Source organism: Rhineura floridana, chromosome 5 (genome assembly GCF_030035675.1).
Source record: "Rhineura floridana isolate rRhiFlo1 chromosome 5, rRhiFlo1.hap2, whole genome shotgun sequence".
NCBI lineage: Eukaryota > Metazoa > Chordata > Lepidosauria > Squamata > Rhineuridae > Rhineura > Rhineura floridana.
Genome location: NC_084484.1, coordinates 175,768,269 through 175,782,265, shown reverse-complemented (window position 1 = coordinate 175,782,265; position 13,997 = coordinate 175,768,269). Strand labels below are relative to the sequence as shown.

At 45.4% G+C, this 13,997-nt stretch overlaps 1 protein-coding gene across 9 annotated transcripts in view; it reads right to left on the bottom strand.

Annotated features, from left to right (window-relative positions):
- Window positions 1–13,997, bottom strand: part of DLG2 (discs large MAGUK scaffold protein 2) — a 1,398,326-nt gene that overhangs the window by 300,007 nt on the left and 1,084,322 nt on the right. For 7 of the 9 annotated variants that reach the window (XM_061628927.1, XM_061628928.1, XM_061628929.1 and 4 more), the window contains one exon: window positions 12,630–12,785. The exons of the other annotated variants lie outside the window; for them this stretch is intronic. In XM_061628927.1, the coding sequence (XP_061484911.1) occupies window positions 12,630–12,785 (156 nt within the window). The remainder of the gene's footprint in view (window positions 1–12,629; window positions 12,786–13,997) is intronic. 9 annotated transcript variants of the gene reach the window in all.

The window sequence follows — 13,997 nt, the reverse complement described above, 5'->3', positions numbered from 1 at the left end:
CAGAGGCAGCATGCTTCTGAAAACCAGTTGCCGGAAGCCTCAGGAGGGGAGAGTGTTCTTGCACTCGGGTCCTGCTTGCGGGCTTCCCCCAGGCACCTGGTTGGCCACTGTGAGAACAGGATGCTGGACTAGATGGGCCACTGGCCTGATGCAGCAGGCTCTTCTTATGTTCTTATGTTCTTAAAAGTAAACATATAGCACAAGCCTAACCATATTTATTCAGATGTAAGTCCCACTGAATTCAATGGGGCTCACTCCCAAGTACGTAGAGTCAGGACTGCAGCCTTAACTGATTAATGGTGGGGCATGGTGAGATTTGCAGCATGCAAAAACACAGCAATCTCAAGCACAAGTAGAAAATAAGAAAGAATACAGGCTCCGGGGAAGAAAGAAACGCAGAAATAAGAAATGAATGGGCTAATTGAAAAATGAGAATGGAATATTGTTTTCTCTTGAACTAGATATAGAACATTCAATAATGGAATCCCATCGCAAACGTAAGCTAGGGCTGTAATTTCATCTTGACACTCTGCTGAAGAAGACATTGGAGCACACACATGTAGCTGGTATTGCCAGAGTCCCTTCTGGGATTGGCAACCTTATTAAATAAAGGCAGAGATGCTAAGTTCAGCACTCCGAGATCTCTGTTTAAAGTTTGGCAAGATTTGGTTTGTGAAGTTTGAGAAATCACCGCCACCATTTTTATGATTAACAACAACAATGAGATGTTGCTTTACTCCAGTTCCCATCAGCCCCAGCCAGCATGGCTAGCGGTCAGGAATGATGGGAGTTGTAGTGCAGCAGCATCAGGAGAACTACAAGCTTCCCATCTCTGGTTTCAAGAAACAGAGGGCTATTTTCATCTGTGCAATGTTGAAGGGTGTGCAATTGGTTGTACATATGAGTGGTTTGAAATTAGGGTTGTGACTGGCTTGTTTGAAAGACATTTCTTGAAACTGGATTGATACTGGGAAAGAAGGTGGTCACCCTGATCTGGGGTCAGCATTTGTCACCTTTGGGCCAGGGCTCCAGTGCCTCAGCAGGACCCTTTATTCAGCACTGGTTAGACCTCATCTTGAATACTGCATCCAGTTCTGGTCTCCGCACTTTAAGAAGGATGCAGACAAACTGGAACAGGTTCAGAGGAGGGCAACAAGGATGATCAGGGGACTGGAAACAAAGCCCTATGAAAAGAGACACTGAAAGAACTGAGCCTGGAGAAGAGAAGACTGAGGGGAGATAAGATAGCACTCTTCAAGTACATGAAAGGTTGTCACATAGAGGAGGGCCGGGATCTCTTCTTGATCATTCCAGAGTGCAGGACATGGAATAATGGACTCAAGTTGTAGGAAGCCAGATTTCGACTGGACATCAGGAAAAACTTCCTGTTAGAGCCATACGACAATGGAACCAATTACCTAGAGATGTAGAGGGCTCTCTGACACTGGAGGCATTCAAGAGGCAGCTGGACAGCCATATGTCAGGAATGCTTTGATTTGGATTCCTGCATTGAGCAGGGGGTTGGACTCAATGGCCTTATAGGCCCCTTCCGACTCTACTATTCTGATTCTATGATCCGCCACTGATTCCTCCCTGACCCCCCCCCCCTTTAAATTCTGGTGCTCCAATCAGCCTTGTGTGGCTGGGCCTGGGAATGACAATTTGAAAATTGAATTTCCCACAATGCCCTAGAGTGATGCTAGATTGGCAGCCCTGTGGATTGGTGCTGCTGCTGCTCATGACTGCCACCAGGTAAACCTGGATCGTGCCAGCTGACCAATGGAGGAGACCCAGCAGAGGGCACCTGGCCAACAGCCCCTTCAAACCTCGAGGCAGCTCTAAGCCCACCTTCCTCCACTGTTACAGCTCTAAGAAAGGGAAAAATATGTGTGCAGAACATTTCCCCACCATGGTGTTTTCAAAGGTATTGGATCCTCTTTGCTTCAGAAGACAGCCCCCTTATCTAAAACTCAGGGCAATCGTTACTTTAATGAAAGCAACATTTGCAAAGCAAACAGCTAGATAAAATAAGGACTGTTCCTTAATTCGTTTAATGTGCATTTTTTCTAAATAAAATAAAATCCAGTCCAGTGAAACGGAACCTGATTTGCTCGTTGCTGCAAACAATTTCAAACTTAAATGAGGTTTTGTTCAGGTGTAATTATAAATAAGCTAACTCAACAAGCCTCTCTTAGCATCGGAGGGGGTTATTATATTTCATCCTGGCAACAAACAACTCGGGCATATTCAATACTGAAAGTAACACCCAGTGCAATCCTATACATGCCTACTTGGAAGTAAACTCATTGTGTTCAATGGGCTTGCTCACAGGTAAGAGTGTATAGGATCCCACTCTCTGCCATTTATAACTCAATTATCCCTATCTTCTGTTTTCCCTTTAGGGAAGGGGTGGGGAACATTTTTCAGCCCAAGGACCACATTCCCTTTTTGAAAACCTCCTGAGGGCCACATGCCAATGGTGGCAGGACTAGAGTCAACAGCTGGTGGAGCAATTAATGTATTTTTCCCCTTTGCAGGGTAGGCAAGCTTCCCTCACATTCCTCTATATCCTCCACCCAGATCAATGACACCTTCTCTGCTCCCTTGCCCCCATCTGATAACTGTCCTAGGAAGGAAGCTTCCACTAGAAGCCCTGAGAAGGAAGTTTCTCCCTTGGGCTAACACTAGCCATGGGGGGGGGGGCTATTTTCATTGGGACTGTGTTAGGAGGTGGAATGGGTTCGATGTCCACCCTCTGCATGCTCTTATCTCAAGGAAGATTGAGGAGGGGCATGTGTATCTGCTATTAATTGGTTTAAAAAGATACAGGGCAGGACGTGATGCTCCTAGATCAGATCCAGTTTAGAAATGTAACTACAATACCTGGGAGAGAAAGGTAAACAGTAAATAAAAAGGTAACTCCAGTGAGCTCTCCAATCCTGGAGACATTCAAGAGGCAGCTGGACAGCCACTTGTCGGGTATGCTTTAATTTGGATTCTTGCATTGAGCAGGAATTCCTGCACTGACCAGGGGGTTGGACTGGATGGCCTTATAGGCCCCTTTTAACTCTATGATTCTAATGTTCAGTCATGCAAATTGAAATCTTTCCCCTAAACCAGGGGTGGGGAGACCTGAGGCCTGGGACCCAAATGAGGCCCCCCAGGCCTCTCTGTTTGGCCCTCGGTACCCTTCCCAGACAACACCCCACACTGGCCCTGCGTCACACCCCAAGCATTTTTGCCTGACTGGGATGCGCCCTTGAACTTTGATGATGCCTCTTGCTCGCTTGGGTAGAGGACAGAGAGACAGGGGTGAGCGTGTGTAGAAACGAACCTTCTACACGAAGGTGAACTTGACGTTCATTCCCCCACCCCCTTTCCCCCTGACCCCACCTACCAGTGGCATGTGGCCCTCAGAAAGTTACCCAGAAGGAAAGACGGCCCTCAGGCTGGAAAAGGTTCCCCACCCCCGTTTGTAAGAGGTCCAAAAGCAACAAAGTCCCCGGTTGAAAAAGCCAGTAGCATCAAATGCCTGGGTTCATCAGTATATCTTCGGGGAGACTGCATCCTCTTCCCACGCTTTACTCAGGAAAGCAGCCAACTGTCTGCACTTAAAGAGACTTAAAGAGAAGGCCCTCCCACCGCACCCACCCCATAAATCCCCTCTGGATGGCTCTTGTACATTAACTTGATGGTATGCATCTTGGGCCAAAATCTACATGAGCAGCGCAGTCCCTGAGAACCAGTATGAAACGGCCAGTACAGTGGGTTATTTATTTGTTGGTTTGTTACATTTATACCCCGCTTTCGTTTTCATGAAACCCAAGGCGGCTTACATATGGTTCCCAGGCGGTCTCCCATCCAGGCACTGACCAAACCTAACCCTGCTTAGCTTCAGCAAGGGGGTGGCCTCATGTGCCTTCAGACCATAGCCTGGGACCAGTGGATTAGTGCCTCTGCTGCATCTCAACCCTTTAATTCATGCTAAATTCCATCCTGCAGTGCTCAGCCAATACACGTCTCCCTAAGAGGCAGGCTTCTCCCACCCATCCCTGCACGCTTTCTAGGGTGCCTCCCCTGTGCCCCTCCATGTTTCTCTCCTTTGCCTGCTGTGCTACACAGCGGAACCTGACATGTTCATTGTGAGGATGCAGGAGAATCTTCTTTGTTGCAGGGAATGAATTAAATCTGTTTGGTATAGGCATGAAAATCCCATGGCCCTTTCAAAGCTGGAGTTTATGGCCTGCCTTGAGGGAGATTCCTGTGATGTTCCTGGTTTTGTCCTTCAGCAAGCTACTCGAAGCTACTCAGGGGAAAAGGACAGACCAACGCAGCGTAGGATTTCTCATGTTAGGCTGCAATCCAATACGTGTCTGCTCAGAAGTAAGCTCCATTGGGTTCAATGGGACTTACGCCCAGGTAAATGTGGACTGGATTATAACCTTAAATCTCCTAGAATTAGAAAGGGACTCAAAAGTCATCTAATCCAACCCTCTGTTGATGCAGAAAATCCACTGCTACAAAATGCCTGATATTGCTTTGTTTGATTTGCTTACATCGGGATTTAACGTGCAGCTAGACACATTTCATGCAGTATCAAACACACACACAGTGCAGTGTGAAATAAGTTTTTGTGCAGTTGGGTATATGGGATTTAATAAGGAGCCAGGCAGTTTCTAAAAAGAAATAGATGAGAGAAGAGGAAAAAGAAATAGAAAATGAAAATAAATATTGGTTCCTTTAATATCTTCATAACTTAATATTAATAGTATATTATTGGAATAATTACTAGTTCAAGGGCAGCCAGTATGCTGGCTGCTTGTGCACAGTACGGGAAAAAAGGATTTAGAATAAATCCTGGCTTACATTTATATCCCTCCTTTCTTCCATCAAGGCAGTTTGCATGTGTTTCCCAGGCAGTCTCCCTTCCAGGCACTGACCAGGCCCAGACCTGCTTTGCTTCAGCAAGGTGGAGGCTTTATGCGCTTTCAGATCCCAGCCTCGGGTAGATGGCCATGCAGCTGTGGCATAAAACCTCTAATCAAGGAGAATCCACCACATTTCGAGATAATCTGTCCGCTACTGGATAACTCATACCATCAAGAATTTCTTCTGAAGGTTGAGTCAAAATTCCCTCTCTTGCAATTGGAACCTGTCGCCTGTTGGCATAAAAAGGTCTTCAAGACATGCTTGAAAGTCAAAAGCGAGGATGCGTGCCCAATCTCTGCTGGAAGAGTGTTCCACAGCATGGGACCAATGACACTGAATGTCCAACTTCTAGTTTATTGTTTATTTTTTTAACAAAATTCATATACTGCTTGAATGGGAAGACCTCTAAGCAGTTTACAAAAAAAAATCATTAAAATTATCAATAAAACAGTTAAAAACAAGTAATTAAAACATATTTAAAACAATTAAAACAGCTACTAACTAAAAAGATCAACACTGACTGACATCTGTCTTTGGAAAGGTTTGCCTAAACAGAAAAGTTTTAAGCAGGTGCTAAAAAGGAATACAGAGAAGGCATCTGCCTGATGTCAATAGGCAGGGAGTTCCAAAGAGTAGGTGAACAATTACAAGAGTAGAAGAACAATTTCTTACAAGTGAGGAACAAATATTATGTGGCACCTGTAACAATGCTTGTTCTGCCGCGCAAAGTTCTTGAGTGGGCACATATGGGGTAAGGCGGTTTCGCAAGTAAACTGGTCCAGAGCTCTTGAAGCCAATTAGGCTTCTGAAACACAGGGGACAACTAACAGTGCTCCTTCAGATGATCTCAGCGATCAAGCTGGGATATAAAGGCTCAGGGACCCGGGACCCATAAGAACATAAGAAGAGCTTGTTGGATCTCCCCTCCTGTGACTACCGGCAACTGGTTTTCAGAAGCATACTGCATCTGACTATTATTATTATTATTATTATTATTATTATTATTATTATTATTATTATTATTATTATTATTATTATTATTATTATTATATTTTATATTATTTTATTACATTTCTATACTGCCCCATAGCTGAAGCTCTCTGGGCAGTTTACAACAATTAAAAACATTAAAAACAAATATACAAATATACAAATTTTAAAACACTTAGAAAAACAATTTAAAAACACATGCTAAAATGCCTGGGAGAAGAGGAAAGTCTTGACCTGGCACCGAAAAGATAACAGTGTTGGCGCCAGGCGCACCTCATCACAGAGATCATTCCATAATTTGGGGGCCACCACTGAGAAAGCCCTCTTCCTTGTTGCCAGCCTCCGAGCGTCCCTTATGTTCAGCTTAGTGTATGGGTGGGTTCGTGTCGGGAGAGGCGTTCCATCAGGTATTGTGGTCCCAAGCCATGTAAGGCTTTATAGGTCAAAACCAGCACCTTGAATTGAGCTCGGAAACATACAGGAAGCCAATGCAAGCGGGCCAGAATCAGTTTTATATGTTCGAACAGTCTGGTCCCTGTTACTAATCTGGCTGCTGCATTTTGCACAAGCTGCAGTTTCCGAACCGTCTTCAAAGGCAGCCCCACATAGAGTGCATTGCAGTAATCTAACTTAGAGGTTACCAGAGCATGGACAACTGAAGCCAGATTATCCCTGTCCAGATAGGGGCGTAGCTGGGCCATCAACCAAAGTTAGTAGAAGGCACTCTGTGCCACCGAGGCTACCTGAGCCTCAAGTGACAGAGATGGTTCTAGGAGAACCCCTACGCTACGAACCTGCTCCTTCAGGGGGAGTGCAACCCCATCCAGAACAGGTTGGACATACACCATCCAGTCAGAATGACCACCCACTAGCAGCATCTCAGTCTTGTCTGGATTGAGCCTCAGTTTATTAGCCCTCATCCAGTCCATTGTCGCAGCCAGACACTGGTTCAACACATTGACAGCCTCACCTGATGAGGATGAAAAGGAGAAATAGAGCTGCGTGTCATCAGCATACTGATGGCAGCACACTCCAAAGCTCCAGATGACCGCACCCAACAGTTTCATGTAGATGTTGAACAGCATGGGAGACAGAACTGACCCCTGCGGAACCCCTACTGGAGAGTCCAGGGTGCCGAGCAATGCTCCCCAAGCACCACCTTCTGGAGCTGACCTGCCAAGTAGGAGCAGAACCACTGCCATGCAGTACCTCCACTCCCAACTCAGCCAGTCGTCCCAGAAGGATACCATGTTTGATGGTATTGAAAGCCGCTGAGAGATCAAGGAGAATCACCAGAGTCACACTCCCCGTCTCTCTCCCGACAGAGGTCATCATACAGAGCGACCAAGGCTGTTTCCATGCCAAAACCAGGACTGAAACCCGACTGAAATGGATCCAGATAATCAGTCTCATTCAAGAGTGTCTGGAGCTGGCCTGCCACCACTTGTTCAAGGAGCTTGCCCAGGAATGGAACATTTGCCACCGGCCTATAATTATTAAGATTTTCTGGGTCCAGGGAGGGTCTCTTCAGGAGTGGTCTCACTACTGCCTCTTTCAGGCCATGGTGGCAGAGCACAGCCATCATGGCTAATAGCCACTGACAGCCTTATCCTTCATGAATTTGCTGGAGCCGTGTTGTTCAGGGCTTTGCATATTAATACAACAGCCTTGAACCTGGCTTGGTAGCATATGCGCAGCCAGTGCAGATGTTTTAGCAGAGGAGTTACATGCTATCGACTCTCTGCCCCCATCAGCAGCCTAGCCGCAGCATTCTGCACTAGCTGGAGCAACCAGACCAGGCCCAAGGGCAGTCCACATAAAAGGGCATTGCAGTAATCCAATCTCAAGGTTACCAATGCATGGACTGCAGTACAGTTCTGGTTTTCAGAGAGGTCCTGGAAATAGTAAGAAGAGAAAAATTAAAGCTCACCTGTACTCAGAATGTGCTGCTACTCAACAGGACATCAGAGATGATAAATCCTGGAGCTTGTGTGTGTAAAGCAAGGAGGCTGAATCAAAACACAACCTTGCAATAATCTCCCTCAACTTGTTTTAAAACGTACAAGCAGTCCCAAGGTGTATTTATTGACCACGATATCTGTCGGAACGCCTCTCCCGATATGAACCGGCCCGTACACTACGGTCTACTACGAAGGCCCTCCTCCGGGTTCCGACTCATAGGGAAGCCCGGAGAGTGGTGACAAGATCTAGGGCCTTCTCAGTGGTGGCCCCCGAACTATGGAATGGTCTTTCCGAGGAGGTGCGCCTGGCGCCGACACTATCATCTTTTCGGCGCCAGGTTAAAACCTTTCTCTTCTCTGAGGCATTTTAATTCCTGTTAATTGTAAATTATTATATTTTGATTTTAGACTGTACAGTTTTGTGTACAGTTTTGTGTTATTTTTATTGTATTTTTAATGTTCACCGCCCAGAGAGCTGTTGCTAGTCGGGCGGTATATAAGCTTAATAAAATAAAATAAATAAAATAAAAATAATTTTGCACTTGGATTCTTCTAACCTGTGGGCGGCTTTTAGCAAATCTTGGTAGTAATATTAAACTCTTTCCCATAAGAAAAGGAATACTGGCTTGTGTATGCTTGTTCACTGTGGTTTTTTTGTTTCCATTTACAAGGAAAGAATAAAAATAGCTACCTATTAATTCTGTTAACCCAGTAAATCAGAACACAACAGACCTGTCCAGGTATTTTTTTTTAGACAGAAATGAACCCATGGAGGGGTAGATGTTATTCCCACTGGCCCACCCATGGCTTGCAAGCATTCAAGGGTCCTATGTGCACCTATGCTCAGTCCGTACACTCTATTTTCACAAGATCACATCTATTATTATTATTATTGTTGTTGTTGTTGTTGTTGTTGTTGTTGTTGTTATTGCCTACCCATCACATCTTATTATTGCCTACCCTCCACATCATGTAGTGGATATAATGATGAACTAGGAGTGGGGAGACCCAGGTTCAAATCCTTGCTCAGCCATGAAGCTCACAGGGTGATCTCAGACTAGTCGCTACCTCTCAGCCTAGCCTGCCTCACAGGGCTGTTGTGAGGATCAAATGGAGAAAGGGATACCCATGTATGAAACCTTGATGTCTTCAGATGAAAGTTGGAATATAATAATAATAATAATAGGTATTACATATATAGGACACTTGAGGGTGAGGCCAGTACAAATGCCTCCCACTCACCCATACATCCATTTCCTCTTTCAACAAGCCTTTTAAGTAGAGACCTGTGTCTGTGTTGGAATTAATTTTAAAGATGTTTTTAAAGCCTTTTTAAAAAGATGTTTTAAAAGATGTTTTGCTTTAACATGTTTTTCAAAATGTTTTGTCTTAATATAAGTCTATTTTTATGATGTTTTAGTGTGTTTTTGGTGTTTTTAGTGTTTTTGTTTGCTGCCCTGGGCTCCTGCTGTGAGGAAGGGTGGGATGTATCGACCCACCCACCCACCCACCCACCCACCTACCTACCTACCTACCTACCTACCTATCTATCTATCTATCTATCTATCTATCTATCTATCTATCTATCTATCTATCTATCTATCTATCTATCTATCTATCTATCTATCTATCTATCTATCTATCTATCTATCTATCTATCTATCTATTTGAATGGATACCTGAACAAGGCAAAAGGCACATATAAAGTACTTTATTTTGGGGTATGTCTAGCCTAGAGAAGAGATGGTTAAAGAGGCGAAATGGCAGCCAACTTCAAATATTTGATGGAGCAACTTTGTTTTCTGTTGCCTCAAAAAGGAGCAACACGGCAGGATTCAAATCAAATTACGGAAAAGTTTTTGACTATACATTAGGAAGAGATTGCTGAAGGTACAAGCTGGTTGGTTGTGGATTAGCCTGCTTCTGAAGATGATGGGTTGACTCTTCTTTCTTACAGGCTTTTAAGGAGAGGCTAGAGGATTGCCTATTCAGAATGCTATACCAGGGGGCTGGACTTAGGGATGGGCAAATCTGTCCATTTGGTTCCACTCAGATTGTCCTTTCTCTACTCTTTGCAAGTTCAGTTCCCTATGTTTCCACATCAGTTCATGGTTTTTTAAAACGCACTTCCTCCTAATACACACATTTTTGTCTGCATTTTTGCCCAATATTCTCATTTTTACAAAGCAGATTTCCCTAATATAATGCATTTTTGTGTGCAAGTCTCACTAATGTCGGTATTTTCACTCACACTTTACCATAGTACATGCATTTTTGTACACATTACTTGGCTGGGGAACTGCATTGCAAAATTCAGAGAAGTGAGAATTTTGAAAGATGGCCATGTTTCAGTTCACATATTGTTTTGGAAAGGGCCAATTAGATGGGTTCACCTTCAAATGGAAACTGAATTGAATTTCTCCCCTTCCAGAGTTGGACTAGATGAGTTTTGAGGTACCCTCCAAACCTATGCTTCTACCATACACTTGGATTATTAAAACCAGACTGCCATAACGCTCCCTGTGATATGCAGCGGGGCTGTGCACCAGATTTGGCCAAAACCCAAATCCTGAGCCATACCGGAGTTTGGGGGGGGGGAACTGAGCTTTAACCGAGCCAGGTTCAGATAGCCCCAGATTGCCCCATATCAGGGTTGGGCTACCTGGAGAGAATCAGGGCTGTTAGAGGGCAGGGTGTTGGGTGGGCCCTTTCTGTGTGGCCTCTCCTTCCCCCATCCCCTCCCCATCCTGATTTAAAAAACCCTAATTAAACTTTACCCCCCTCCTCATTGCTTTGGGGAAAGATATGGTGAGAGGCAGGTGGTCCCTGAGCAGTCCTGGGCAGATTTGGGGGACCTTCTTACAGGCCTGATTCAAGTTTAAGCAGATCGCATAAGCAAGCAGTCTGAGTTTTCCACTAAGACTGTCATTTTCCACTTTGACTGTTCATGCATGCTTAGCCTCAGCCGAACGGGTGGGGCTTTGAGGTCATGAATGCACCTCAGAGCAGAAGATCCTGGTAGGCACATTGCTACCGCCCACAGGGACATAGTCATGGATCAGTGGTAAAGCAACCGCTTTGCATGCAAAAGGTCCCCGGTTCAATCCCTGGCATCTCCCGGTAGGACTGGGACACACTCCTGCCTGAATTCCTGGAGCGCCGCTGCCAGTCAGTGTAGACAGTACTGAGCTAGATGGACCAATGGTCTGACTCAGTATAAGGCAGCTTTCTATCTTCCTATCACATCTTGATTTAGGTTTATTTTATTTATTGGCATTAAAAAAACCCACCCACACATAGGCTCTTCTCTCTAAAGAGTGCCGCAGACCATTTGAAATCCACAATACATCATCTCACAAAATGGAAGAGTGCAGCAAGCAGTTAGAAGAAAATACACCAACAGAAGGAGCCAGGGGCCCAAAGAAATAATACTGTCTTCGTTGCCCCATGTTAAAGCAAGAAAGAAGAGGGGAACAAGCACCCCCCACCTCCGCCCCAACAAAGCCCCTTCTTCTGCAATCAGCATGGAAAACAAATGCGCTGATGGCAGAGGGACTCATCATTCCATCCCCTGTACCATCGGTCTACTTGGTGCAAGGCATCTTTAAAAACTATCTAGTAAGAGGCTAGTAGACTGCATTTCCATCATGACCAGCATGGGAAAACAGCCGGTTTCTCTTTGTGTCTCATTTCACCCCCAATCTTAAGCAGTCGCTCCCATTTTACTTTCCCTGTTGTTCTTTTCTCCCACTTCCCTTTATGACCAAGGAAGCCCATTTAGCACAGACTGCTAACCCAATGAAAAGGCCACAACTCAGGGGTAGAGCATCATCTGCCTTGTATTTAAGAGGCCCCAGGTTTAATCCCTACTATCTCCAGGTAGGGCGGCGAAAGACACCCCCCAAAACTGCTGCCAGTCAGTGCAGACCATACTGAGTTAGATGGACCAACAGTCTGACTCAGGAAATTTGCTATGTTCCAGTGACACTGCTCTCTTTCTCTTCCTCCCTCCCCTTTCCCTGTCACTCTCTCACACGCACACATCAGAGGGCTTCAGAACCCTGCAGGAGATGAATGTTTTGCTTGCAGAAGATCACAGGTTCAATTCCTGGCACTTTTGCTTCACTTTTGGAAAAGAACAGAGAGGTCTTAGATAACACTCGTCTCAATGGGCAGCAATGGTCTGACTCTATATAAAGGTGCTTGATATGTGGTATAGTGGTTCATTTGTTGGACTTGGGCCTGGAAATCCTATGTTCAACTCTCCCCCTCAGCCACAAAGCTCACTGGGTGACGCTGGGCCAGTCACCTTCTTTCAGCCTAACCTACCTTAAAGGGTTGTTATGAGGATAAAAAGGATAGGGGCGAAACAATTATGTACACCACCTTGGGCTCCTTGTAGGGAAGGTAGATTATAGACGTAAGAAATCAGTATGTTCTCTTCCTTTCCAGCAACGGCCGTTAGATGTCAGGGTTGCTGCCGAGTCTCCAAACTCAGCAATTTTTCTCCACCACCAAGAGAGTGCTTTGATTAAGCGGCTCATCAAATCTTCTAAATATAACACAATCTAAAAATAAATAGAGGGCAGCCCATTTCCCCGGTTGTCATTAGCCAGTAAGGTGGAAGCCAAATGAACATGAGCCTTTTGTGGAGGAAGCCTTGCAGCGAGGTGGAGCCCAATCCCCGCGCACCTGAGCCACGCCCATGCATTGCCGTATGAGGAAGTGAGGAAGAAGGACATGCAGTACCTGATGATCTCAGAGTCAGGGAGCAGGCCTAGGTGGTAGTGGGGATAGGGAGCTGTAAGGAGGAAGCTTTTGTCACACTCGACAGGGGAATAGTGCCTAGGAGAAGGTGGCTTATCACAGAATTTGTTCACAGTGCTGTAAACGGGTTCGGAAGGCCTGGTGACAACAGAAGAGAAGAAGAAGAGGTTAGGTGGGCACCTTAACAAGCGCACACTGTCGGCCACACAGCAAATTGCACCCCAAAGCATGCAAAGATCAACAAGAGAAGGGTTATATACATGTACCAAGTGGGAAAGGGCGGGGGAGAAACTTCTGTTAAGTTACAATATGCTAGTCACAAAGAGTAAGAACGAGATAGGCACAGTACAAGACAGCTAGAGAAAAAGAAACCACCGGTGACAAAGCTGTGCCGTAACAAACCGGTGACAAAACTATACCATAACATTCAACTCTCATCCTATGAGCTGGGCAAAATGGTTGCTTCTTACCTTCAGGAAGCCCGGAGGAACCCCCCCCCCCCCAAGATCTTTAACTTGTCCAGTGCACTTATACTAAGAAGCTAGGACACACAGCGTTATCATCTTAGCAATAAAATTAGGAACACGCATTCACACCATGGGGAGGACAACGTGTAGCCATAAAGTTGAAAGGCATTTGGAAGCCCCTCCTAGCAAACATTTATGTGTGATGCACTGATGGATTGTGGGGAAACAACACACACGACTCCAGTCTCTACAACAGTGGCTCCTAAGCTGCAGTCCTTGATGCAATGGTGATGCATGAGGCCAAAGTGGTCCACACTTAGCTAACTGGATCCTGGACCAGATAATGCAGGGCAGTCTAACTTTATGCTGCTGTGGCAATGGCTTCCTGCAAAACGGAAGGGGCAATGTAAGGCAATGACCTTTCCTTATTTTTGAAGTTTCTGAAGATCCAAAATGGATGTAATCAGTCCAGCCCTCTACCCATTGTGAGCAATGGTGCTGGAGTAATTTGAGCAGAAGAATACGTTGATTTTTTGATCTTGGATACACAATGGACCATAGTTTTAATATTAACACCAGGGCAGCAGATGGTGACCATAGCTCAGGAGAAGAGCACACAATTTGCATGCAGACGGTCACAGGACGAAAGCCTGTGCCTCAGTGGTTGAGCAACTGCTTTGCATGCAGAAGGTCCCTGATACAAGCTCCCTGCCTGGAAACCTGAATAGCTGCTGCCCGTCAACATAGGCAATACTGAGTTAGATGGACCAATGGCCTGACTTGGTGTATGGCAGCTTCTTATGTTCTTAGATACAGCCCCTGCCATCTCCAGTTAAAAAGATCAGGAAGCAGGTGATGGGAGACCCATGGCCAATACTGGGCC